The 27,502-nt window shown below is 41.1% G+C and overlaps 1 protein-coding gene across 7 annotated transcripts in view; it reads right to left on the bottom strand.

The window, feature by feature from the left end:
* PPP3CA (protein phosphatase 3 catalytic subunit alpha) overlaps positions 1–27,502 on the bottom strand; it is a 202,824-nt gene that overhangs the window by 107,294 nt on the left and 68,028 nt on the right. For 6 of the 7 annotated variants that reach the window (XM_052775541.1, XM_052775526.1, XM_052775570.1 and 3 more), the window contains exon 2: positions 8,339–8,539. In XM_052775541.1, coding sequence (XP_052631501.1) covers positions 8,339–8,539 — 201 coding nt within the window. Of the gene's footprint in view, positions 1–8,338; positions 8,540–9,022; positions 9,087–27,502 lie in introns of those variants that run through there. The other variant, XM_052775550.1, reaches the window with a different exon arrangement.

Here is a 27,502-nt window from a genome sequence, read left to right as displayed (position 1 = left end):
TCTTAATAAAGCAAGCAAAACAGCTGGACGAGTGTCAGTTTTAATCAGCAATCCAATTAAAGCATCCAATCAAGTTCACCTTAGCTGTTCAACAGTATGTTTATATCATAAATTATTTTTAACAAGAGTGTAACATGCAGGTTTGCTGTATTTTAATGACATTCAATGGCAATATGTAAGGGGAAATAATTGTTTCAACAGCAAACTGCGCTCATGCATACATTGAGAAAAGAATATATCTAGCACATTTTAAAAAATGATAGAAAATATTTCTTCATAAAGTCTAACTCATTTATTAAGTCAGAGAACACATCTGCCTTATACAGGCGTGTAAAAAGAATTGGACTATCATTTGTTTTCAAGAAGGATGCAAGAGTACATGATGCTGCTGATACTTTCCCTTTCCTCCTCTTCCATGGTGTCAACCTGTTCTGTTGAAATGTCATATTATTTACGCAAACAAGATCATGAATGGATATTAAGAAAGAAACAAGTCAAAGTTTGTTTCAAACTAACATTTACCTCACTGCAGCCAATGTTAATTTTCCTACAATGAAGGAGAATTAACTGCAGGCAATTTATTCTGAGTGAGAATAATTTGCTGAAATGTGTCCGGTTCTCAGGTGTCACTGGTCCAGACAGGGAAGGTGTACCAGTATAACACAGAAACTCAAACTGATGTAGTTATATCAGGAACATTTGGGGTTCTCATGCATTTTAAGACTAGAATGAACAAAATACCAGCATGTTTTCAGAATGACTAGCAATACAGTTAAAGCAGCTAAAGAAGTTACTCACAACTGAAAGATACAACTATTTGGCTGAGATACAGAAAAAAGTGTTGTACTGTAACCAGCACCCTGATTCGGTGGGCAGACCCCATCACGTACTTACTCTTAGTATCACAAACAATATTAAAGATGCTTTTTAAAGATAACTTTAATGAATGCATTATGGTAAAGAAGGGAAAAGACTAATTCTTCTGTTCAACACTTACCCTCAGAAGCTACAGGCATCTAGACTTCAAACCAGCATTAAAGCTTTTAGGCTTGGGAATCTGAAGACACCAGCCACTTAGGATGAAGTTTTACAATTTGATCATGTAAATGCTTTTTTCACAACACGTAAGTAAATATTTTAGTTATAACAGTGCCCTGGAAATTCAATAGTTTCCTCAACGATAATCACGGTACATTAGGTTTAGAGTATAAATTAAATTACTTAAGTGTGAAATAGAGAAGTTTTAACTAAAATTGCCTTTACTGAAATGTTAATTTCAGACAAACTTCAATGTTGTGCTAATATGGATAGATCTTCCACTACTTGTAGGCCCCTAATAAGCAATCTTGTTTATTTTCCATGCTGGAATTCTATCTTAAACTGCTTCAAAGGTAAAAATCAGAAAGAACTGTTTTAGTTTGACTCTCCGATTGCATCAGATCATTTACATGTGTGCTACAGTTCAATGCAATTTTAAACATTATTGCCTTTTTACTACAATGTGGGCATAAATGGTTTTATTAGCTTGCCTTAGCATTGATCACTTTAGCTGGAAATTCTCGATGTTTACAAAGTTTTAACTTGCACAGCACTAGCAACCTACTAATATTACTTTATGCTACCAAATGAGAGAAATTGGGCAAAGGAAAAATGCATGTGGAACATGAGGAAATGTTCAGGCCCAGGAGACCCTACCATCCCATGGAATAATGTACCCAGAGAATATCTGGAAGCCTCAAAGATCATACAGGCACAGGCTGGCAGGAAAAGGCTTTCCCTCTGTAGTTTTTATGGGCCTATAATGCACCAAAGGTTCTGAAGGTCACCAGAGCTGCTGCAGTTGTTCCCACACAGGCTATCCACAGATGCCTACAACCTCTCCCCTCCCATCAACGTAGAATTCAAATTGCAAAAACCCTCAGCGTGCTCACTACAATACAAACTTTACAAGCAATTCAAGTATTCAAGTTGTGTTTCCATACCGCTGCAACAATCAACCAAGCCAATGGAATTTTTTACCCAAAGACACTACAATGAAACTGCAAGTGGGTCTATTCCTCCTTAGCATGCACAAGGTTAGTACTTACATACCTATTGGAAATAGATACGCACCCTACCTTACATTATGCAATGCAAAGGGAATAGCAAGGAAGGGTCTGCAAGCACAGTGGTTTCCTTGCATCTATCACAACCATAAATGCGGGAGCTGCAAAAAACAGGACTAGTAGAGGAAAACAATATGGCCAAGGAAAAGACCTGCAGAGACTGAGACGTGTTCTATGCTGCAACAGTAAGCTTCTATTCTGTCTTCATCCGGTGCTCTCCTATCTTCACATACCAAGCTGCACACACCTGGCATTTCAGAAAGCTTGGAACAGGATAGCACAAAGTCGCGGCTTTCTCAATGAAGCATGTGAATGTTTAGAACAAAAGTATATGCTTATTTTACCTATTTCCCATTTTTTCTAAATGAGGGACTGACAGATGCTGCCCTCTGTGCCTGCACATGGCCTGGCTGTTATCACCAGGACAGCAACTGTTGTCATTGCCACTGCTGGTGGTAGCACCCACACAAACAGAATTGAGAACATCTACACACAGGCAGCTGCCTCGGTAATATTTATACGTTATATATAAGTACCATGTGCAAAAAAGCACAGGTTTATAAAGATGCATATGATTTAGGGTTTTGTGTTCTTAGTTTACTTAGAGGAAACTCTTGTTAATAACAATGGGCAGACTAACCAAAAGGAGCGTGCACTGATTATACAAAATATTCACTTGTGCAGTCATATGTGCAAGAGGTATCATGCTATTTTCATTCAGTATCTGTAAATCTAACAATATCCTGAAGAAAAATAATCCAAAAGGTACAAAGATGCACAATGATAGATATTAGACAGACATACCACTTAGAGTTCTAGGTCTACCCTGTAGTTAAGTATGTCATTTAAGGAGGTATAAATTCAAATCACAGAAAAGTTAAGGTGGGAAGATCATCTAGTGCAACCTGCTCTGCTCAAAACAGGGCCAACTTCAAAATCAGATCTAGCCTCAAAGCTGGAATTGGCTGTTATCATCAGCTACTTTGCTGTTGAAATCAAATTCTGCAATATGACCTTTGGGTTCTTGTATTTTAATCCCATCCCCTCCAGATTAATAACGCTATTTAACCTCTTGTAGCTGGTAATTTTTGCAGATGTTGGAAAACAACAATTTACCATGTTCCAAAAGTGCAGGTTTGGTTGCTTTGAAAAGGACCAGTGAACTGAGGCTCATTAATGTCAATAAATCACACGCCTAGTAATTAAAGCGAACACCACAAATGTTGGCAAAAAAAGAACTCCATATTTAGGATGTGACAGAATTAAGGTTTCAAGTACAGCCTCTCTTGCATATGCATTATGCTACAAATTCCTTAATTATATAGTCACTTTCTGCTCTTTTCCATGCAGTCGACAGAATCAACCATACTCATGCAGTGAGCAACTTTCAAGTTGTGCTCTCTTCACTTGTGTGAAATATGCTTTAGTTACAAAACTTCCACGAACCTTACTCACTCTGAGGACAGCACGATCAGCTTGCTCACATACTTTCAACACCACTCAGTATAGCAGTATCTCATCACTTTGAAAGACATGTGTGAATTACTATCTTCAAAACACAGGTGAGCTAAAGGGTCCATTTTACAGACTGGGAGCCAAGCAAGGCAACATTGCCATCAAAGGCTTTACCTAAATTTGTTTTTCTGACATAACACATTGAAAAACCCAAAGAACTTCTCATTTTATAGATAATTCTATAATATACAGAGGTATACACATATACTCAGGCACAAAGTTACCCATGCACTGAAGTCAAAGGGACGTATGCTTGGCATGCAGTTAAGAGTGTTCAGTACTCAAGAACAGCAGATTTTAGATCTAGAAGTGAGGGCCCATAAAAACGAGCAGGTAGTTAGTCATCATGCAAAGGGTAGTGTACATCAGTTGCCCAGAATTGCTCTGTATAGTCATGAACCTATATAATAAGGCCACATAAAGCTACCCAGGCAATTCAAAATCTGGCATTCCCAACTGTTCTTTGGAGTGTGACTTCAGTAAATATTGCCATCAGGGAGGTTCAGAGATATACTTCCTTAGCCTTCTTAGAAAAAAACAATTAAAAATGAGCCTATTTCTCCACATGTCATTATACTGTTATGAACATAAAACAGGACTGGAAATTCTAAGGCTGCCATAGAGACATCTTTCCTCTGAACACTGAACAGCTTTAGTCTAGTGGTAGATCAACCTCATTAAACCCACAAGCTTAAGACGAAGCCCACAGGCCTCCAAGAGAAGAGGGTATTGATGAAGAAGTCAGAAACAATTCATCTGTGAAAGGTGGCTCCCTGTCCCCTTGCTGTCTGCCCAATCCCCCGTGGGTGAAGGCTGGCATAGACATTCCCCATGGTGCCGCAAGCAACTGGAAAGCATCCTGCTAGCCCAGGGTGCCTGGCTCACTTCCCCACACTGGAAATCCAGATGACCCCACAACCCTTGTGCCAGCCATTCACTGCTGCCAGACATAAGACAGGTCTGTACTGGTAACTGCTTCTACCACAGCTGTCACTCTGCATCCAGGCCCACTCCACCATGTGCCTCTTCACCTTCCAGACCAGGTGCCTTGCCCAGCTAGTCCAAATACCCTGTCAGTCTCTTACTCATCTTCCTACTTTGCCTGCCCAGCCATCTTCTGTCAACCTCTGACTCAGCCTCTTGGCTATTGTCTCCCAAGCTTTGCACCTCTAACACATTTTCTTGTCTTCATGTCAAGTGGCCAGTCTCAGCCACTTCCTTGTTGTCTGCTGAGCACCCCATCACCACTTTTCATCCCTGCTTTCAGCCTTCCCCCCAATACACTCACTTTTTTGGACCCAATTCTCTCCATCCTTCCCAACTCACATTCACAAGTCAAGACAAAGTTGCCTCAACACTTCCCAGATGCAGGAACAGTCCTGATAGCAGAGGACTTGGAGTCTCTTTTTAGTTCAAGCTCTGTTCAGATTCACACCCAGCAAAAAGCAGCCCTGTGTAACAACTGCAGGAATAGTTCACCTTGGTTGTAAGGCAGAACTGTAGCAAACTATGCATGCATGTAGCAAACAACGAGAATTTGATCTAAGATCGCAAATGAATTCATCAGCAATACTGCAAAAGGCTTATAACCTTGCCAAATTTGAAAACAAAATGTATTAACTCAAAATGACAATCACATTGGTGCTTGCAGCTAAACACAGATACAGTGTAAGTTTTATACATAAATGCAAAATAATGGACTGTGCATTCCACATTAAGGCTCTTTGCATGCCTCCCCCCATTATACGAATCATCTTCTCCCTCAAATCCAGGTCTTCTACGTACCCACTTTATTTCACATGACTTTGCTTATAAACAGAACTCTGATGTTTTTTCTGAGGACAATTATCTCACCCCTTAAAATAAACAAAAGAGAAATTTCAGATTGAGGGATGGCTGCACAAGCCTTGAAGAACAAACTTTTTGTGTTCTTTAACATTTATCAAGTATATCACTGTACTAATCCACAGTGCTCTTACTTCAACAGTTATGCTCTTCTATCTCTCTTCTTTTTGATGATCACAGTCTCTAAAATTTATTTTCTTCTCCTATCAGTGGTTTTGTTTGTTCTTCCATACGTTTGAAAAAAGCTTCTCTATTCCAAAGTTATTTCTTGATTACCTGTATACCTTGCACTTCCACCACATCATTGGTCAATTGGTATTCTCTTTATCCAGACACCTGCTGTCATACTATTCATACAAAGAAAATTGTCAGGCCCACAGCAACATGCCTCACAAGCTTTCCCAACCTCCCCCTCACAATTTATTTTTTTCCTTCTTTTGATGATCACTTTCATAACTCCAGCTTTCATGTTTGTTCATACAGAACATTAGCACTTCTCAGCTACCCTGCTAACAAGCATTAGGAGCTGAGCTTTCCTACGCTAGCTTAAAAGAGAGTAGCTACCAGCCACCCTGAAGAATGCTGCAGTATCGCAATCACTGCATGAGAATAATTTCAAAAGCAGGAACAAAGCAAGATGTAGGCTCAACTGAAAAAAGGATCAAAGACTTAAATTATACCAGTGTTATACAATGGGGTAACCTTCAGGAGATTAATCTCCAAAATATAATTCAGAACAACTCTGATACCTTCAAAAGCATTTAAGAAATAATTTTTAAACAGAGAAATTAAAAAGAGAGAGAGAACATTAAACATGGACTTATGGAAATCAGTCAGGACACAACACACCAGACCCATCCTCCTACAGTCTACATCTCTCAATGGATTAATGTCCTGGTTTCAGCTGGGATAGAGTTAATTGTCTTCCTAGTAACTGGTACAGTGCTATGTTTTTGAGTTAGGTATGAGAAGAATGTTGATAACACACTGATGTTTTCAGTTGTTGCTAAGCAGTGTTTAGACTAAGTCAAGGATTTGCCAGCTTCTCATGCCCAGCCAGCGAGAAAGCTGGAGGGGCACAAGAAGTTGGCACAGGACACAGCCAGGGCACCTGACCCAAACTGGCCAACGGGGTATTCCATACCATGTGACGTCCCATTTAGTATAGGAACTGGGAAGGGGGTGTGGGGGAATTGCTGCTCGGGGACTAACTGGGCATCGGTCAGCGAGTGGTGAGCAATTGCATTGTGCATCACTTGTATATTCTAATTCTTTTACCATTATTATTATTATTATTGTCATTTTATTAGTGTTATTATTATCATTCTTAGTTTCTTCCTTTCTGTCCTATTAAACTGTTCTTATCTCAAGCTACGAGTTTTAATCTTTTTCCCCCCAATTCTCTCCCCCATCCCACGGGGTGGGGGGGAAGTGAGTGAGTGGCTGCGTGGTGCTTAGCTGCTGGCTGGGGTTAAACCACAACAATTAATTAAAAAAAAAAAAAATCACACTCAAAAAACAAAGAGAAAATCTACAGAAAGGTAGCATTTCTGAACGTCTGCCGCTCAGTTATGGACAATGGTATTGCACCTCTACGACTTCTTCCATTTATCCTGAAGTGTCAAAGAAAATGTCTGTAGAACTTTATTCTTGGTCTACTCGGGGAATCCTTTTATTCATCTGATTTCCTTTATTCATCCATGAGCTGCAACATGATTGACATCTTTTCCATCAGAATTGTATGGCAGCATGACAAGCTAATTATTACATAAAAGATGATACACATTACCTCTCCAGGTCAAGCTACAATCCCCTATTTGGATGTCATTTTTAAAATTACAAGCTTTAATTAGTCATGCATCATTCTAGTCCAGACACTATGCTCTTCAGTTTCAAAGCGGCTTCCTGAAAATGAAGGTTTTGCTACTTTGATGTAGGTTTTGGTGAATGCTACCAGTATTGATAACAAAGACTGGTAACCCTTCTTCTGCAGCAGGTGAACCTATCTCTTTTACTTTTTCGGGGCTCTCCAGAAACAAAAGTGATAAAAGGACCTGCCTTCTTAAACCAAGTTTTATAGTTTGGTTTCATAGTTTAAGCTGGCTGGAATTAGTTGTCTTTTGCCCCACAGCTAACTTTCTATGCCACAGATTGATTTCTTGCCAAAAACGCATTCATATCCGATAACAACAACAAAACAAGGGAGGAGGCACATTAAAGCAAGCAAATGCATTCATACATTCAGAATGCAGTCGGAGGCAGGAGACAATTAGAGAAGGAAATTCAAAGTATAAGGCATTTCCTGAGGATTAATGAGTGGGTGGTAGCGTTTGATAGTCAAGGGCAGGATGGGTTCTGCAACCAACACAATTCATTAATCCCCCAGGCAACATAAACCGGGATTCTGCTAATTTTTTTTTCCTTTTTTCTGCACTCATTATTTTCCTTAGCATTTAATTAAAATTTCCATTTACTCTGACGCCATTGTTCCTTCAGAGCCCAATGCCATCTTTATGTCTGAACAGTGCTACTATGGTAAATGACATCTATAAAATTATGGAATTAACACCTGGTGCAAAAGGCCAGATAACTTTTCAAGTTTAAAAAAGTTCTTCTAATCTTCTCTTAAAGACTAAAAATGTTCTCTGCCTTAGGAACAGAAAGGGCTCAGCAGATGTGATCCTTTCCTCTAATTTACAAGCTGCTTGATGGCCTCCATTATGCTAGTGGTAGCAGACAAAGAAAGAATCAAGTATTGGAGAGAACAAATGATCTTTAAGCTGCCTTTCAGCTTCTTAGGAAGCCACATACACTAATGCATTACTTATGTCCCAAACAAGCAGCCATCCCCTTCATCATAACTCCATACTAACCTGTGACTGGTGCATCTATGTCCAGCAAATTTTTTTCCTGGCGGAGAATTGAAGCTCCCTCAGTTATTATTCTCAAAGCAACACTCTCTTCCAGTCTCCCTTCTTTCATAAGGTGTGCCTTTAAGATATCCACACGAGGTTTTCCATCATTATCAAACACTTCCTTAGCTGTGAGCCGGTGACTTGGAGGAAATGGGACAGCTGAGTGGAAAAAAACAAAAATATCTGGTCACTTTTTACTGCAAAGCCTCTATTACTGATAATGACACATTTCAAAAGACATCTCTGTTGCAAAACAGTGTTAACATTAATTTTCTACTGCTTCATGTAATTTGTGGTTTAAATTCTACATAGATTATCAAAGATACCATTAAAGAGCATGTATTCCATGGGCTACATTATTCACGCGCGCAAGAACCACTAATTAATGCTTATAAAAAACTGAGAGGAAGATTTAGGCCACATTTACAGGTAGATACATTCAAAGAAGCCCCCCAAAAGGCATGGAAATATCAGGGGAAAAAAGGGAATGAAGCTTAAACTGCTCTAGTAGCACTAGAGAACATTGATATAATGCTCCCTTCCCTTAAGAGCATAAAATGCACAAACAAGTGCAATATTTAATTTCCGTGCATGGGCATGCATAGATACACTCCAATTAAAATGCTAAAATCCAAGACAGACCTCTCTCTAATGACTTGGGGTAGGGAGATGGAATATATCTTCCCAGCATAAGTAATAGTTAGCTACGCAAGATAGATTCAAAGCCCATCAAAGCATGCCTAAGTGTCAAACAGAGCACTCCAGCAAAGGCAAGGCAGAGGATGTATCAGACTGATGTTGGAAAATAGGTGGGTTGCCCTAGCAACATGGCAGTGACTAGCAAGCTGCGTACTGCCATCACGTAAGGTCTGAGGCGTATAGCAAACTTCAGACACTCCTGCTCTGGCTCTCCTAGAGCCAGCTGGAGTGAGAAGGCTCAGAGGTGATGCTCTCAGCTGCCAGGATGAGGCTGGAGCATTATCCCAGCTTAACCCCTTTTCCCTTGCAGTTCAATCAGAGTGGCATCAGGCACCGTCTGCCTCACCAGCCACAGGGTAATTATACTGATCCCTGCCACAGCTGCAGGAGGGTCAGGTTATTTGGGAGCTCTGAGCAGGGAGAAGAGGTGGCCGCAGGGCTGGCCTCAGCTGGCTGCATCTGCAATGCAACCCTGTCCCTGCCAAAGGGTCTTGTCTCCCACCAAGTGTCTTACTGGCAGCTCTGCCACATCGTGAGACACAAAACCCTAATGCAGCAGATCGATGTATCTGTTAGCTTCAATTTTCTTCTCATTTCACAACCAGTGTACATCAGAAACAGACCACAAATCACACACATCATTTAAAGCCCAAGCCAAGAACTCTTCACTTACACTACCAGAAGTAACAGAGCAGATAATAAACAATTTCACTTTGTGCAGTTATTTTCCACTGATATTTCAAACACAAACATCTTCAGAAAATTTGGGGGGGTGGGGGGGCTCAAGTTTTTTTTTCCTTTTTGCTGCCCCAGCTCCAGCAGTCCATTCACTGAAATAGTCTGGTGGGGACTAATGAATGTGGGTCTTTGTAAAACACTGAAGCCCGACTGCTCTCAGACTTCAACGTGGGACAAGAGGAGGAGAAGGTGAAAGTTTATGATGTCCCTGACACCACCAGGATTCTCCTGAAGCAATGACACCTACAACCAACAATGAAGTTAAAGTACAGCCCTCAGCTCTGGAAAACCCTGCCACAGATCTGTGATGATCTCACTCAATTGACAAGAACTCCTAGATCACTATAGTTTATGTTTTGAATAGTACTTCTATGATAAGAGGTAGGCTGTTAAAGACCAAAACCCCACCCCACTTTTTGCAGCTACTGCAGTTAAGCCTATCCCATGAAACTTGCAAAAATGAGGTTATATGCTTTGTCAATCTTTCACTTCTATCTGCAGCAGACCCTCAAAAGCAAGGCAACTGTATCACAGAAACATAGACTCAGAATGGTTTGGGTTGGAAGGGACCTTAAAGATCATCTAGTTCCGCCCCCCCCACCATGGGGAGGGACACCTTCCACTAGACCAGGTTGCTCAAAGCCCCATCCAACCTGGCCTTGAACACTTCCAGAGATGGGGCATCCACACCTTCTCTGGGCAACCTGTTCCAGTGCCTCACCACCCTCACAGTGAAGAATTTCTTCCTTACATCTAATCTAAATCTACCCTCTTTCAGTTTAAAGCCATTACCCCTTGTCCTATCACTACATGCCCTTGTAAAATGTCCCTCTCCAGCTTTCCTGTAGGCCCCCTTTAGGTACTGGAAGGCTGCTATAAGGTCTGGAGCCTTCTCTTCTCCAGGCTGAACAACCCCAACTCTCTCAGCCTGTCTTCATAGAAGAGGTGCTCCAGCCCTCTGATCATCTTCACGGCCATCCTCTGGACTCAATCCAACAGGTCCATGTCCTTCATATGTTGGGGGGCCTAGAGCTGAATGTGGTACTCCAGGTGGGGTCTCACGAGAGCGGAGTAGAGGGGGAGAATCACCTCCCTCGACCTGCTGGTCACGCTTCTTTTGATGCAGCCCTGGATACGGTTGGCTTTCTGGGCTGCAAATGCACATTGTCACGTCACGTTGGGCTTCTCATCAACAACACCCCCAAGTCCTTCTCCTCAGGGCTGCTGTCAATCCATTCTCCACCCAGCCTGTACTTGTGCTTGGGATTGCCCCAACCCATGTGCAGGACCTTGCACTTGGCCTTGTTGAACTTCATGAGGTTCGTGCGGGCCCACTTCTCAAGCCTGTCGAGATCCCTCTGGATGGCATCCCTTCCCTCCAGTGTGTCGACTGCAACACACAGCTTGGTGTCACTGGCAAACTTGCTGAGGGTGCACTCAATCCCACTGTCCGTGTCACCAACAAAGATGTTAAATAGTGCCAGTCCCAATACCAACCTCGTGAGAAATACCACTCGTCACTGGTCTCCACTTGGACATCAATCCATTGACCACAACTCTTTGAGTGTGACCATCCAGCCAATTCCTTATCCAGCGAATGGTCCATCCTTCAAATCCATGTCTCTCCAATTTAGAGACAAGGATGTCATGTGGGACAGTGTCAAATGCTTTGCACAAGTCCAGGTAGGTGACGTCTGTTGCTCTTCTCTTACCCACCAACGCTGTAACCCTGTTGTAGAAGACCACCAAATTTCTCAGGCGTGATTTGCCCTTAGTGAAGCCATGTTGGCTGTCACCAATCACCTCCTTATTTTCCATGTGCCTTAGCATAGTTTCCAGGAGGATCTGCTCCATGATCTTGCTGGGCACAGAGGTGACACTGAGTGGCCTGTAGTTCCCCAAGTCTTCCTTTTTTCCCTTTTTAAAAATGGGGGTTATGTTTCCCCTTTTCCAGTCCGTGGGAACTTCCCCAGACTGCCATGACTTCTCAAATATGATGGATAGTGGCTTAGCCACTTCAGCCACCAGTTCCCTTATGACCTGTCGATGCATCTCATCAGGTCCCATGGACTTGTGCACATTCAGGTTCCTTAGATCCTCAAACCTGATCTTCTCCTATGGTGGGTGGGTCTTCATTCTCCCACTCCCTGCCTTTGCCTTCAACAACCTGGGCGGTGTGGGTGCAGCACTTGCCAGTGAAGACTGAGGCAAAAACATCATTGAGTACCTCAGCCTTCTCCATGTCCCAGGTAACCAGGTCTCCCGCTTCCTTCCAGAGAGGGCCCACATTTTCCTTAGCCTTCCTTTTGTCACTGACATACCTATAGAAGCTTTTCTTGTTGGCCTTGATGTCCCTGGCCAGATTAAATTCTACCAGGGCTTTAGCCTTCCTAACCTGATCCCTGGCTTCTCGGACAATTTCTCTGTATTCCTCCCAGGCTACCTGTCCTTGCTTCCACCCTCTGTAGGCTTCCTTTCTGTGTTTGAGTTTGTCCAGGAGTTCCTTGTTCATCCATGCAGGCCTCCTGGTGTTTTTGCCTGACTTCCTCTTTGTTGGGATGCATTGCTCCTGAGCTTGGAGGAGGTGACCCTGGAATATTAACCAGCTTGCTTGGGCCCCTCTTCCCTCCAGGGCTTTATCCCATGGTATTCTACTAAGCAGAAGAGGCCAAAGTCTGCTCTCCTGAAGTCCAGGGTAGCGAGCTTACTATGCGCCCTCCCCGCTGCCCTAAGGATCTTGAACTCCACCATTTCATGGTCGCTGCAGCCAAGGCTGCCCTTGAGCTTCACATTCCCCACCAGCCCTTCCTTGTTGGTGAGAACAAGGTCCAGCATAGCACCTCTTCTATCACGTGGAGAGGGAAGTTATCATCAACGCATTCCAGCAACCTCCTGGATTGCTTATGCCCTGCTGGGTTGTCTCTCCAACAGATATTGGGGTGGTTGAAGTCCCCCATGAGGTCCAGGGCTTGTGAATGTAAGGCTGCTCCTATCTGTCTAAAGAGGGCCTCATCTGCTCAATCTTCCTGGTCGGGTGGCCTGTAGCAGACCTCCCCCTCCCCCCAATGTCACCTGTCCCTGCCTTCCCTTTAATCCTGACCCATAAGCTCTTGGTCAGCTCCTCATCCCTCCCCAGGCAGATACATGAGCCATTAACAATTCATTATGCAACACAGAAAAAGAATAAACATTGCACAAAAAAGGGAGGTGAATGAGAACTCAGCAGTTCTCCAAGCTTCCATCCTCCTTGAAAAACAAACAAACAAACAAAAAAACCCCCCCAACCAACCACGAAAAAAACCCATGAAAACAACCCGGAAGGGTAGCTAGTCCTAATGGTCCTGCATTTTCTGCAGGGAGGAAGGAGGAGAGGGAAAAGTTGTTACTAATCTCCAATGAGTTTGGCTGGAAAAAGCATGTACCATTAGTTTGCATTCCTTTGCAAGACAACCACCTCTGGTCTTCTGCAAAGCTATCACAGTGTTACAACCTATGCAGCATACTATTACTTTGAGGTAACTACCATATATGCATGTATGCTGAAAGGAATTTTTCACATTTATAAAGATAGAGCAAAACAGACAAGCAATCAAGCAAACAAAAGCTATGAAATGTTACCTACTGATTAAGAGAAATATATGGCATAAACTGCAGCACTGTTGCTCTGCAGGCAGTTTTCTAAGAAACGTACCAGCGGCTAGTTAAAGAAAAAAAGATACTGTTCCAATAGGAGATGATTAATGATTAATTAGCAAAAACATGAGCAACTGAATAGACCACAAATTGCATCTTCCATTATGAGAATATTAATTTTGTATGTACACATACACAGATCTTCCACAGAAGAACAATGTAAGAAATGGTCATGTTCATGTGGAAGTCAGTTAAACATCATTCTTCACTGGTATCACCCACAAATGCCTGGATCAATCAAAATCCTTTTATAAACATAAACATTTAATTTCCATTGCTTTATATATAGCAATGTTACCACCTGAATACACAGGTATCCATCAGCTTCTCCATACCTGCTTTCTTTTTCCACTTTTTTTAAAACTATGCTATTAGCGCTTGCAACAAATGACTCTTTCTCTCCCAGTGGTTTTGCCTTTATCAGAAATAAAACCAAGAGCCTCATCAGACAGCAGCTGTGCACACAGCATACACAACAGGGAAGAGCACGGAGCTGGGAGAGGAGCCCGCCAGGGAGAGGCAGGAGGAGGACGGAGTGGCAGGTTGAACTGCCAGCACCAAGCTCCTCGCCACGGCACAGGCTCAGGGGACCTTTTTGTAAAAAGAGGTGGGAATCTGTATTAAGCAAAGGTCATAAAAAAAGGGAGAGGCAATAAAATTTGTATGTACATAACAGGTGTATTTTTAGGAAGTTTAGTGACAAATCCCACTACAAGACCACCACAGAAAAAAGTCATGCATGTTTATCCACACTCTATAAAACTTAAAACCTGGACCGGTCTCCACCTCTGTTTACATGTATTTCTTTGTATTGGCCTTAAAAAAGAAACAAACCAACTATTCGCTATGTGAAATACTACCCTGGTGGTTTGGTAATAAAACACGGACCATAACAAAAAGAAAAGAAACGAAGTTTTTAACCCTTTACCTCAGCCTGTCAGTAGCATCCTCCCGAGATCTGAAAACACAAGAAAATACTCTTTAACCACTTACTGGTTTGGTTTTTTTTTTCCTCTTGTGCTTTCAGGTCTCTTGAGCATGTTCCAGCAAATGGAGAAAAAGATCAGCCTGCTATTTTACTGTTCTTGCAGGTTCCTGCAAAACCCATCTTACCATTAACACAGCCACTGCAAAGGTCAGACACATCGTTACTGTTTCTCTCAAATATTAAGCAGCCTCTCTAGAACAAATAAATAAACCATAAAGAGCTGTGCTTAATTAGAGTGGACCATGTGTGCATACATAAATAAAATACAAGCATGCGGCAAAGCAAGCATTATTTTGTTTATATATTATTAATTTTAAAATGAAGCTGTACACTGAATTAATACTGTCAGAGGAGGCTGCCCATAAGAAAAAATGCCTTTCATCAATATTCAAGTTCCTTGCAAATTATCTCCCTCTGTAATTCTTGTCCTGTAATTTCATATCACTTATGCTGTATGTCTGTATATAACTGTTCATAGCACACCATACTTTTATGAAAAATAAATGCTTTCCTCTTCATTTGTAGGGAAAACACAACATTAACTATCATTATCTCAATAACTCAATGCATTGCATTTGTCTGATGGCAATTTGCAATTCTCCATTTTGAGAAACATTTGCACTATAGCAGTGGCTAGAGCACAAGTTATTAAACCGGTCGACGCTTACTCTACACGTGCAAAAAAAGTCAGGTCACTCTGCAGCTTTGTTTTTTTACAACTACTTATTCATAACTTTCAGACTTGGTATACATAAAATTTTCCTGTCATCTTGGAAACTCCAACAAAACTGTATTTTTGAAAGCCAGGAACATTTTTAATAGCTAACTAACACTTTTTGCAGGCTGAGTTTGAAAATCTACCCCCATTTTACAATGTGGTTCAACACATGGTGTATTCTTGGGCATTCCTGTTGAACAAGAACAACATCCGTACTGGAGTATTTACTATTTAATCAGAGTTCTGCATTTCTGTACCATGCCACATCTGACCAAAGCTATGGTCCAGTATATAAAGCAGCAGCCAAAGATCAACTTTTTTACCTAATGGCAATAGTTTAACACTACATAATTCTGAGCATATTCCTGTACAGTTGCCTACAAATTTCTGGCTTACAGGGTTACTATGAACCAAAAGGGAAAGAACAATGAATTTTTTTTTCAAGAACACTACTTACTTCAGGTGACAGACAGGAACAAGAGGATGAGTCACTGCCATCCACAGCTGCTAAGGGGAACAGAGCAAAACCTCCCAGGCAGCACAGCGCTCACCAAAGTGGTGGGAAAGGGAAAGAGTGCTGCAAAAAAATGCTCAGCCACCCAGGACATCAAGTTCTCACGTGACAAACATCCCCCTCTGCAGATTTCCTCAGGCGGCACATGGACGATGCCTTCACCTCCATGCACAAGTTATCTGGCGACAGATCCACCATTCAAACTCACTGGATCACTGGGATCTTTTTTTAACCTACACATTTTTTTCTTAGCAGGTAATTTTTAGGAGTAGCGTACAGATGGGTGACTTAGAAGACAAGATTTCTTTTCAATATAAAAATTTGTACTATAGCATTCATAATATGTGCAAGTTCTTATTTTTTTGTCCACTTGAATTTTAGACAGGAAAATATGTCTCCATCTGGTAAAAAAAAAAATCCAACTACTTATGATAGCATAAGACTTAAACCAATATTTTCTCAGTGGAACTCATGTTCTGATGTTTTCTAACAAAAACTATCAGGTTTCATTTTACATTAGCTACTGTCATTAGAGTAGGCACGTGTGATGTAAAGCCTGCCTGGAAGCTACTCCTGACTCTGAAACATCACTGGAATTCACAATCCCTTTCTAAACGATCAAGCTTTCACCTGCCATTTTAAGACATGATGTATTTGAGAACTTTTTTTTACTAAATCTGTTCACTGGATGGTCAAAGTGTCAGAAATTAAAATCTGGAAAATAAATCTACAATATAATAAGAAACTATGAGGATTCCTATAGAAATTTAGCATTAATTTTTCCCCATGGCCAAGAAGTTCTTGCAGTGTAATCAGAAGTGCTCACACCTGTATTTGTTTAAAGACATAATTAAATCAATGTCACTCAAGAAGAAGGTATGTTGCTTCACAGGAAGCTGAGGGTTCCACTGGGCGAGGTAGTCAATACTGCATAAAGAAACAGTCCATCAAAAAGAAGGTGCTGTTGCATGAAGTCACCTTAGAATAACAGCACCTGTAAACTAAATCAGGAGCAGACAAGAGGGTCATTCCTCAACGAAGCCCACATATACCAAATTTAGAGAGAAAATAGAAAGGAATTCCTTTGACAGATATCTCAGCTGGCAGCATGGAAAACAGGCCACTTGAGAAGAGGCAATAACATCCATGACCCAGAAATAACCATTATCAGTAGACTTGCCAGTCAGTTGTGGTAAAAATGGTCAGTATTTACCCAAGATCACTGACTCCTCTTCATGTAACGTGGGGGGAGGAGCAACTTTCTCAAAGAATGGTTGGGGGCAATAAAACCCACCACAACAGGGCTGTTTAATTGCTGTTGAAGCCATTAACTAATTCTAGTCCTTGGTGCCTTACAGGTTGGCAAGGAAACTGCTTCACAGAAGACTGAGATGAGCCTTGCTACCATGATTTCTTGATATATGAAGGCTCAAAATAAAAAAATAAAAAAGAAAATAACAAAAGACACTTCACCGAATATCCCAGCTCTGATGACTATTTTTGATATCTTCTGACATTTCAATCATAACTGGAGAACACAACAGCAAAGACAGAATTGTATCAGAGAAGCTCACCTAACTTTGGACAGAAGATATGCTAGGAAAGTGTAAAATGAAGGGCTATGTCAACCATGTAGTGTCCCCAACATATTGCCAAGTTGTTTCCAGATGCTAAGGCACTTGTTGCGGCCTTCTACTCAGTACGCCTCTCCACTTCTCACATGAAATGTCCCACCCTAAGCCAACCCATTCAAGCACACTGCAAGCAGTCCTCATGTAGCATAACTGTGATACCTAAGGGAATCCAATTCTTTACACAAAACACTTCTGCAGGATTTGAGCCTCAAACGTGCAAAGGAAAGATTAAATCTCCCCCCCTGTAGCACCTTGTTACTTCATAGGAGAAGACTGCAACCAACCAGTTGTGAAGCTGGCTCTGCACTTTGTGCCAGGAGCCATTTTGTTACCTCTCAAAGTTGCGGATATGTTTTTGACGGATTATCTTGCCTAAACTATGAGCATACAGGGATCTTTGTGCAAATAGATGAGTGGCACAGCAGAGAGGAAGGGCACTGACAGTGACCATTAACTTGGAACAACAGAATGAGGCTGAAATCCTGTCATTTCTGTTGAATTACCCAGCTGAGGTGGAGCGGGTTGACCCTGGCTGGACACCAGGTGCCCACCAAAGCTGCTCTATCACTCCCCCTCCTCAGCTGGACAGGGGAGAGAAAATATAACAACAAAAGGCTCATGGGTTGAGACAAGGACAGGGAGATCACTCAGCAATTACTGTCATGGGCAAAACAGACTCAACTTGGGGAAATTAGTTTAATTTATTACCAATCAAAATCAGAGTACGATAATGAGAAAATAAAATCTAAAACTTAAAACACCTTCCCCCCACCCCTCCCTTCTTCCAGGGCTTAACTTTACTCCCAATTTTCTCCATGTCCTCCCTCTTCAGCAACACAGGGGGACAGGGAATGGGGGTTACGGTCAGTTCATCACACCTTGTCTCTGCTGCTCCTTCCTCCTCAGGGACAGGACTCCTCACAGCCTTCCCCTGCTCCAGCATGGGGTCCCTCCCACAGGAGACAGTCCTCCATGAACTTCTCCAACGTGGGTCCTTCCCACAGGCTGCAGTTCTTCACGAACTGCTCCAGCATGGGTGCCTTCCATGGGTGCAGTCCTTCAGGCACAGACTGCTCCAGCACGGGCTTCCTACAGGGTCACAGCCTCCTTCAGGCATCCACCTGCTCTGGTGTGGGGTCCTCCATGGGCTGCTGGTGGATATCTGCTCCACTGTTAACCTCCATGGTTAACCTCCATGGGCTGCAGGGGGACAATCTGCCTCACCATGATCTTCACCACGGGCTGCAAGGGAATCTCTGCTCTGGTGCTACCACCGTCGCTGATGGGCTCAGCCTTGGCCAGCTGCAGGTCCATTTGGAGTGGCTGGCATTGGCTCTATCAGACATGGGGGAAGCTTCTAGCACCTTCTCACAGAATCCACCCCTGTAGCCCCCCGGCTACCAAAACCTTGCCATGCAAACCCAATACATGAGGTAAGAGAGTATTTCAGTGTCCTCAAATCTGAAATCCTAACGGTGTCTTTTCAACAAAGTTACCTGTTCTCAGAGGATTAAAGGTCACAGTATTACCCCTTCCCACCACTTCAGGAATTGCTATGGTCTTTTCATGATATTACTGGCCTTCTCCAGACTATACAGTACCTAACAATAAGAAAAGCATATAGCAACACCTTTCTTCAACTCTTTAAAAGAACATAACCAATCTCCTCATAAACTCAGGTCAAATTATACTTGAAAAGAACAACCGTAAGTAGCTATGCCACCTTAAGTCACCACACACACACACACACAAAACAATCCATTAAAGAAACAAAAAAACACCCACCAATATAGGATTTGGTGTTCTTTATATTCACCACAGGAAACCTTAAAAATCCTAAAGAAGAATTTACATACAGGAGTTCTTCAGAAGCGTTAGAGCAGTGACACATTATTCTGGGCTCAAATGAAGAGCGATAAAACACACAAAGGCCTGGATAAACACACAAGATTCCCTTGGTAGTTTGATTTTCGTCTGGTGAATTGATTGACATGTACCCATCCAAACCGCTCTGAACACTTTTATAATAAACTAAGGCGTTGATATCATTAACACACAAATTTGGATTACTGTAACCTGCTAAATCTAACTCTAATCTTAAATCCTTATCAAACAATAAGCAATAAAAATGTTTTTCAGTTTCTCAAAAATATCTGAAAAAAATGATGACATCAAAACTTTCAGAGGAGAACATTTACAGGCAACAGACACATCAGAGAGCATACCCTGAGAACTTAGTAAGAGGTACAGGTTGGAAAGTGGAAGGGAAGGAGGTACACTTTAAAAGAGTTGCATGAAAGAAAAGCCTCATAATTCAAAGAAATGGGTCTGTCTGAAATACCAAATTGTAGGGTATGTGGTTATTTACTAACAGCATTCCCAGAGTATCTTTTGGGCAACTACTGGAATATAAGCAAACAAATCCTTCCAGTCTTATAGAGCACAAAGCAACATGCATCTCTATAAAATATTACAAAAATATAACCTTTCCCTGTGTTTGAGGTCATATGCAAGTATCTTTGATATTTATTATCCTCACCTGTCCACAGTTTATGGATAAAAAAACAACTACAAAATAAAATAGAGAGGAAAAATTCAGTCTAACAGGAAACATTCCCAGTTAGGACCAACACATACAGTTAAAACTGGAAAATGTGATCGTAGCTTCCTGGCCTCATCAGCAAAGTTTGTTTTTCTGCTTTGTGTGTTACACCCACGTTTTTCCATAGGCCTCCAACTGCATACTGTTGAGCTTTGTTTTTATTAGCTTTTGGAACACAGAACAATAATTATCCAGAGTTTAAATTCCTTTATAGGAACAATTCATTTGGAGAAAATAAAGTCAGGGGAAAAAAACCTTGTAACAATGGAAAATACCAAAGGTCTTCCAAGACTTAGATAAGGAATCAGGCACATTCCTCCATCCCCCAAAATACTTGAGTGATGGATGATTTCTTTTCTACAGTAAGACTTCACTATTGTTCCTAACTGTAAGCAATTAGGAAGTGATCACATGTGAAATTATTTCAATCTATTGGGAAAAAAATAATCAATTCTAGGACCTGAATAACCTTCAGGTGTCAATCCAGATTTATGGCACCATTTTCTTCTTTCTCGTTCAACCTACTTCAGTCAGTTGACACTACCAAATTTCAGTCTCTTATCTGGCAACATAGCTAAAGGGGGCACTGCAGACAATTCCTCACCTAGAAACTGAAGTCTTAGCTAAGACCTTCTCACACCTTTTGAGCATAAGAAGGTACCATTACCAAGTTTAGTCAGAAATCAGCTTAGCTTTGAGGTCCACCTCAAAGTCATCAGTGACATGCAAAAGGGCAGAAAAGCAAACATCCTTTCCTTTCTAAAGCTGCTCCATCAGGACAAGGTTTAAATACAATGAAGATTTAGCTTCCAAAAACTGACCACTGTGCACAGTCTGGCATCAGTCACACAAATTTGCTAAAACAGTCCTAGAAGAAGAGATGAGGAAGTGCAGGTAAAGCAACCTTTATTTGCAGATACTCTATTTTCTAACGTTACTTAAATGTTACATTATAGAAGTTGCTCTGCTTAAATGTCAGCCTGCAGAAGTTGCTTCCTGAAACAAGAAACACCAGCTCACCTCTTGCTGCTACAAGAAAGTCAAGAAGCTATTCACCAGGCAGAGGAAATGGAAATTTCTGCTAGAGTTACAAAGCAATCCTTTTAAAAAAAAATAAAAATCTTACATTTCAAATTTAGGACATTTTGGCATCTAGCAATCAATACCTTGCCCAAAGAGCCTGCAGCCAACAGGGCAAAGACAAGGGGCTAGGGGTGTTAACAGAGCTCAGTACTTTACTGCCTGTATCTTCTAGGCTCTAAGCTGCTAACACTGACCAAAGGACTTGCAAGTAGCATCTTTGAATTGTGTAAGGTTTATTTAAAATTTTTTAAGAAAGTAAACCTTAGGAAAAACAAACAAACAAAAAACCCAAACACCTTACCTAAGCTGATAAATATCAGGATGTGAAGAACATTTAAAACATTAATGTCTAAACTATTCCATGTGAACTAAATAAAAAAATCATGCTGATCTGTAAATGTTAATCTGGTTTATTATTTTGCTGGTCATGAGACATGCAGTAAGTAGCAGATCTACACCAGCACTTCATAAATCAGTCCAAAAAGACCAAAGCTGTATAAATTAGAGAGTAAAGCCTTACAAATATAAATATGTGTATGGACTAAGTGCAGCAGGAGCCAAATTAACCGCAAAAAGTAGTTGGAAGCAGCAGTTGATGGTTTGGGTTTTTTTTGGTTTGGGTTTTGTTCGGGTTTGGGGGTTTTTTACTCCCAAACAGCTCTGCTTGTTTTAGTAGCATTTTTGCCTTCGACAGAAGTTTTAAATCAGCATACTTCTGCACAAGTGAATCTATACTGACTTATACTGGTTTATGTTGTATGAGAAACTGGCCAAGCTCTACACATATTAGTGTGAAAAACATCATTTCAGAATTACACTAAAACTGAATTCTGCTTGTTCAGCCATAATCAATAGACAGGAAACACAGGATAAGCATAAAAAAATGCACCTGATTATGTAAGAAAACTAATTTGTGCCAGGTTACACCTATTACTGATCCAATAACAGCCCTTTCTTGTTTAGGGGTCAGGTCATATACCTGGAAAAAGAGCAACATGAAAAGGCACTAGCCTTTTTTTTTTTCCTCTGCAGTTTAACAGCTAGATAGCAACAGTCTTCACACAGCATGGTTTGGCTTTGTCTAGATTAGGATTTAGGGACATACACATCGTGTTACACAGAGTCATATTAAAAAAAACCAAACCAAACCAAAAACTACCACAGTCTTTACTAAATACCAAAAGACAGTTTAAATGACTGCCTTCTCCTGGAACTGAACTTTAATCAACTCAGCACATGCTCAGTACCATTTGTTTCATCTTGCCTGATATCGGAGATACTGCTTGCCAGTTCAAACTAATACCCCAGTTCGAACTAGAATATTTAATAGGGAAATTCAACCCTCCATTTTCAGAAAGGCCGTGAGTAGAAGGCAAAGGGTACGTAAGCCCTCCATGGACCCAATAAGCAACGTTGCCTTTCGCTCCCCATGAAAAGAATTGAAACTCTTCCAGTACATTGTATGAACCAATTCCCAACAACGACTTGTTCTTCTTCCAACACGCTCAAAGAACTAATTTTCTTGCGATGTTATTACAGTTCTCATAGATCAATACTAAAGATTATTGACCACATTCACCACTGCGCTATGCTGCTGTAATGCCATTAAACAAATGTTCTTTCTAATCCAGCATTAATGGATCACACTGTGAGCTTTGAAAGGGGGTTCAGCCTGCTCTCGATGTCTAAATAAAACTTACCAAACCAAACTCAGTGACGCCGGCATTAATGTGAAGTAACGTGGCTGTGAATCAGCCCTGGTGTTTTTGTTCCATTTTCATGGCTCGTGCCTACCGGTGCTTACACCATGGAGCATCCACATGGAAATTCTGCCTTGGACTCATCTCCAAAATATATTTATTTCCATCAGCTAACCTGGACTGCTGTAGAAAGTTGTTTTTATTTTAAAAATAACACATGCATGATTTAAAAAAAGAAAAAAGAAAAAAAAAAAAGGCAAGTTTTTGATGATTCCACCAGTATGTACTTTAATAGCTTTTTTTTTTTTTTTTTAAACTGTTGTTCTGGGTTTTATCTGGGTATATGTGGCAGCAATAGAGTTTCAAAGCCCTCAGTATAAGCTTCTAGTCCTGTATTTAAAAGGATATTTAATCCAAATCCTCCCTTTATTTATTAAAGATGCTTTCATATTTTTGTAAACCATATCTTCCCTCGAATCTCAATTGCTGCGTAATAAATGTGTTGGATAAAAATAAATCTGTCTAAATTTACCATTTTGCTGATACTCTGTGAAACATCTTGTTCTTAAGCAGAACACTGGAGTTTAAAAAAGCAGCTTTATGAGGCTATGAGAGAATCAGAGACCTGTGCTGTATTCCCAGGTCTGTTGTATGCAAGCAATTTAATCTTCACTTGCTGATGACTACACCCACAGAGAGACCTCTGCACTAGGGCACTAAGTTCTGTCATCCACCACCATGTGTTTGGCACGGTGGTTCTGTGAAGGATGCCTGCATGGAGACCAGCACAGCACAACAGGACTTCCAGCACCCTTTCCAAAAAAACAGTGAATGAGCACAGTTACCAGAGAGAAACCAAGAACAAAGGACTCTTCCATCTGCTAACAGCGAGGTGGAGGGAGGCCTGTTCGGTCACACCTCTTAGTGCAGAACAGGTCACTACTATTTCAAACCGAGATCAAAAGAGACTTCAGTCAGCCAGAGCTCACTTCACTCAGTGAAGTGAGCTGTGGCTGAGAGACCTTAGCTCAATACCTCAAGCTGAGGTTTGGAGGTCCTCTCCCCAACCTTGACCAAGCCCCAAATACTTTTCCAAAGATGACCCAAAAGCCCTGGATCAGATGGGGGAAAAGAAATGTGACACTGCAACCTAGGCAGATGCAGGCACCAGGGAAACTAAACTCATGCCTTCTGCTCCGAAGACAGCTTCTACATTTGACATTCGGTGGTCACTGGGAATAAAAAAAGGCCTTATCTGTCCTAGGGTCAAGAATTTTGATGGCAGCATTCCTCTCCTGCATAAGCAATTTTTCTCTGGTCCTACGGAGTCTGAAAATTTTGTTATGCTAAGCAGTCCAGTTAAGTTTTCAGGAAAAGCTGAGAAAATTGTCTTTTCCTCCAGGAAGAAGTAATAGACTGTTAGTGGACCTCCACAGAAGGTGAGAAATTTTACTCCTCCTTGAACTGAAAAGTTTTAATTAACCTGGGATGCAGGTATGGCTACAAGATTAAGGGGGGAGAAGAATGGGGTGACAACTGTGCAAGTTACTGCTGCAGCATGGCAAGACTACAGTGTGCATGCATTTATAGAAGTTACTATTAATAATGAATGTTAGGACAAATAAAATTAACATGTTCTGTTAAGATGTCCTTCCACATAAGGAACAGTAAAAACCAATAGTGGCAAAAAGGACTCAAGTGCTCTAGCAAAGATCTCAAGTCGGGTTTTCTGTGAGATTTATAGTTATACATAAAAGTAAGCACCATTAGTCATCGGAGAAGCCACAAATGCTATTTCTCATGGAAACAGAAAAACAGATCTAGTCACCAATGGATTGCAAATGATAAAACTAGCTAACACATTTTCACTGGTTCTTAATCTCTCCAGACCATTCACTCACTGTATTACCAAGAGATGAGCTTATCTGTAAGGTTCATCAGAATTTTTTGATTAAATGACCTTAGCAAGAAACAGGAATTTATCTGTCTGAAATATCATTATACTGATATTACTGATCTATCTAACGTAGCTGGCCTGCTGCATTATTACCATAATGAAGCAAAGCAGCATAAGGCAAAGCAGGACCTAGAGAAGCAAGCTATAATCGCAACCTAGCACCAAGACGACATCCAGCATATGCAATCCATGAACATGCCACTTGGTTTTTCTCTCAGAGTGCTGAGCTGTTCTGTTTTCTTAGATGTATTACTTAATTTCTGCATATCATCTTGACTCAAGGAAAACAACTCTGACTTAAGTAGAACATGGGGTTGTTAGTGCTTTTATTCAAATACCAAGGGGCTAGTTCCCACTACTTGTAAATGAAAGATGCATCTTTCCAAGGCTGCAGTTAACTTCTCACACTGAACAATGGGTTTGCATTAAGCTTATAATAAAGACCCACAGATAAAAGGCATACTTCACAACTCGAATGAGGGGGCATAAAGGGGCACGAGGCCAGAGAATTCACTGGTTCTTTCTTCATGCAGATTTATCCACCAGTGCAAAAGAGGCAGCAGGAAGTTAGAGAAGCTCGAGGGGAAAGAAAACTTCACAGCCTGAACAAGCAGTGGGAAAACAAGCGGGGGGGGGGGGGGGGGGGGAGAAAAAAGAGTAGAGAAAGGAGTTTGGGTGTTCAACATGTCCTGAAACAAATCTGTAGCCACACACAGAAGACTTTCTCCTGTTTGATTCAGCTCTTTTATATTTGTATGTACTCACACAGTTTCAATAAAGCCTTAGAAAACAATAATCAACAAAATTATCCCTCACACACTTTTTATTCTCCTACACAAAACAATCTCCAAGACCTCTGGTGTACAGCTGGCCTCTAAAATCAAATGGAGTAAAAATACCAACATAAAACCTGGTAATTCCCAAGGCATCCAAAATTTAGAAATATTTAGGGTTTGGAATTGTCCCTTCTTTTACTCTGTTTTAAAGGCAAACTTCTGATGTACCACATATTCAAAACCCCTGGCATGGCCTCACTGTGTTGTAAGCTCAACCTGTGATTTGATAATACACATGCAGCAAAAAATCTCTTGAGGTGACGCTGCATGCTGACTAACGCCCTGATGCAACCCCGACTAGGCTGAGTGAAAACATCACAGAAGGGGCAAAATACTTGCTACATCTCCCAGCTGAGCCTCCAGCAGGGATCCTGCAGATGCCTGGTATTTTCTTGCAAGATGAGCACTTCAAACCATCTCCGTCAAGGCTTGCTATGGTTCTCTCCTTGTTAAGAGGATGAACGTCTTTGCAAAGTGGTTTGCTGCTCAGAAAAAGGGCAAAGCTCGCCTATTTTTGACCATATGCAAGAACGACATTAAAAAAGGGTACATAATATCATTAACTGGAAGATGGCGTCGAAATATACCCCTTACTGACCTGAAAGGGGCGTGAAGATTTGCATAGCCAGTACCTCATCACCACTTCTTTGGATATGCTGTGACCAAGGCAACAGTTACTCTGGGAACAGTATAACAAAAGAAAGCACCTTTAAAATGCACAAAGGTATCCCAAACCAAGAAATTTGCCCTACACTTTTTCAAAATCAAGAGGTTTTGGGGTTGGGGTTTTTTTTAAATACCTTCAACTTTGCGCAATTAAAAATAATTGAAAAAATTACAATGATTATGCTTCTTGAAGTGATTTTTAACTTCTGTTACCCTGTACCATCTGCAGCAAATGCAGAAGTACCTGTAAAGTGGACAGAGATTGCACACGGTCGTGAAGTATTTATAATACCTATCTGTGCACAATTATTCTAAAAAAAACACTCTGAGATGTTTTGAGGAAATAATGCACACCATACTGGTATCAGGACATACTTCTGATGCTCTTGTTACACTCTTTTACATGTTTAATAATAAAGGAGTGAGTTGCGATTACAGAAATTGTAATGAACTTATATACCCACATGCTTGTGTTAGTGTGCATGTTCATGCACACAAGTAAAACCTATACAGGTTACAGATTTTATCTATTAAAGCTATACAGAACTAGAAAGAAGCACCAAAGTCTGTACTGACTTCTATTTCCTTTTCACACAAAAAAAAACCCCATATCACACACAGCTGAGAAATTAAAAATGCTTCTCTAGGTTTGCTGACAGGTAACATTACATTGTGCAGATGTGAACAATCGGTCACTTCTGAGAGCCCCGCCCTATTAAATGAATATTGTAAAAATTTGGGGGAAGTATACGTCTTAAAGTCTCACCACCTCAAATAAGACATTCCAGCTGAATTCAAAGAGTAACGGACACTAATCCACATGTTCCCAAAGGCCTCAAGGGTCGTATCTAGCAAACCCACCAAATAGCTGCAAGGCTTCTAAACTATACTATCTCTCGATCAATACAAATTCAAGCACAAACCCCAAAAGCACATTACCTCTGGAAATATTTATCCCATTTGAAAAAGTTTTTGAGAGGGAATGGGTAAAAAGAAATATATCTTGGGGCTATAAGTACCCCAGCCAATTTGGATCCTTCAGATCCTTCTAAAATAATGTGTATTGTACCCGAAGTGCATACAGAAAGAAACTCCTCACTACAGGCTACCTTCATTTTGACCCAAAATACTACAACAACCTTGCCTCTGTTCAAAGAGTATCTTCAGCAAAGCCATTATCTCCAGAAGCAATATTGCTCTGAGAGGAGAACACAAGAGAGTCTCTCATGTTCTACCAGCAGCCAGTGGGTAGCTCCAGGTTTGAAGTATTGAAGTACCCTCTTTTATCACCAGA

This window comes from Harpia harpyja, chromosome 2, assembly GCF_026419915.1.
Source record: "Harpia harpyja isolate bHarHar1 chromosome 2, bHarHar1 primary haplotype, whole genome shotgun sequence".
Classification (NCBI taxonomy): domain Eukaryota; kingdom Metazoa; phylum Chordata; class Aves; order Accipitriformes; family Accipitridae; genus Harpia; species Harpia harpyja.
This window is presented reverse-complemented; position numbering and strand designations above follow the sequence as displayed.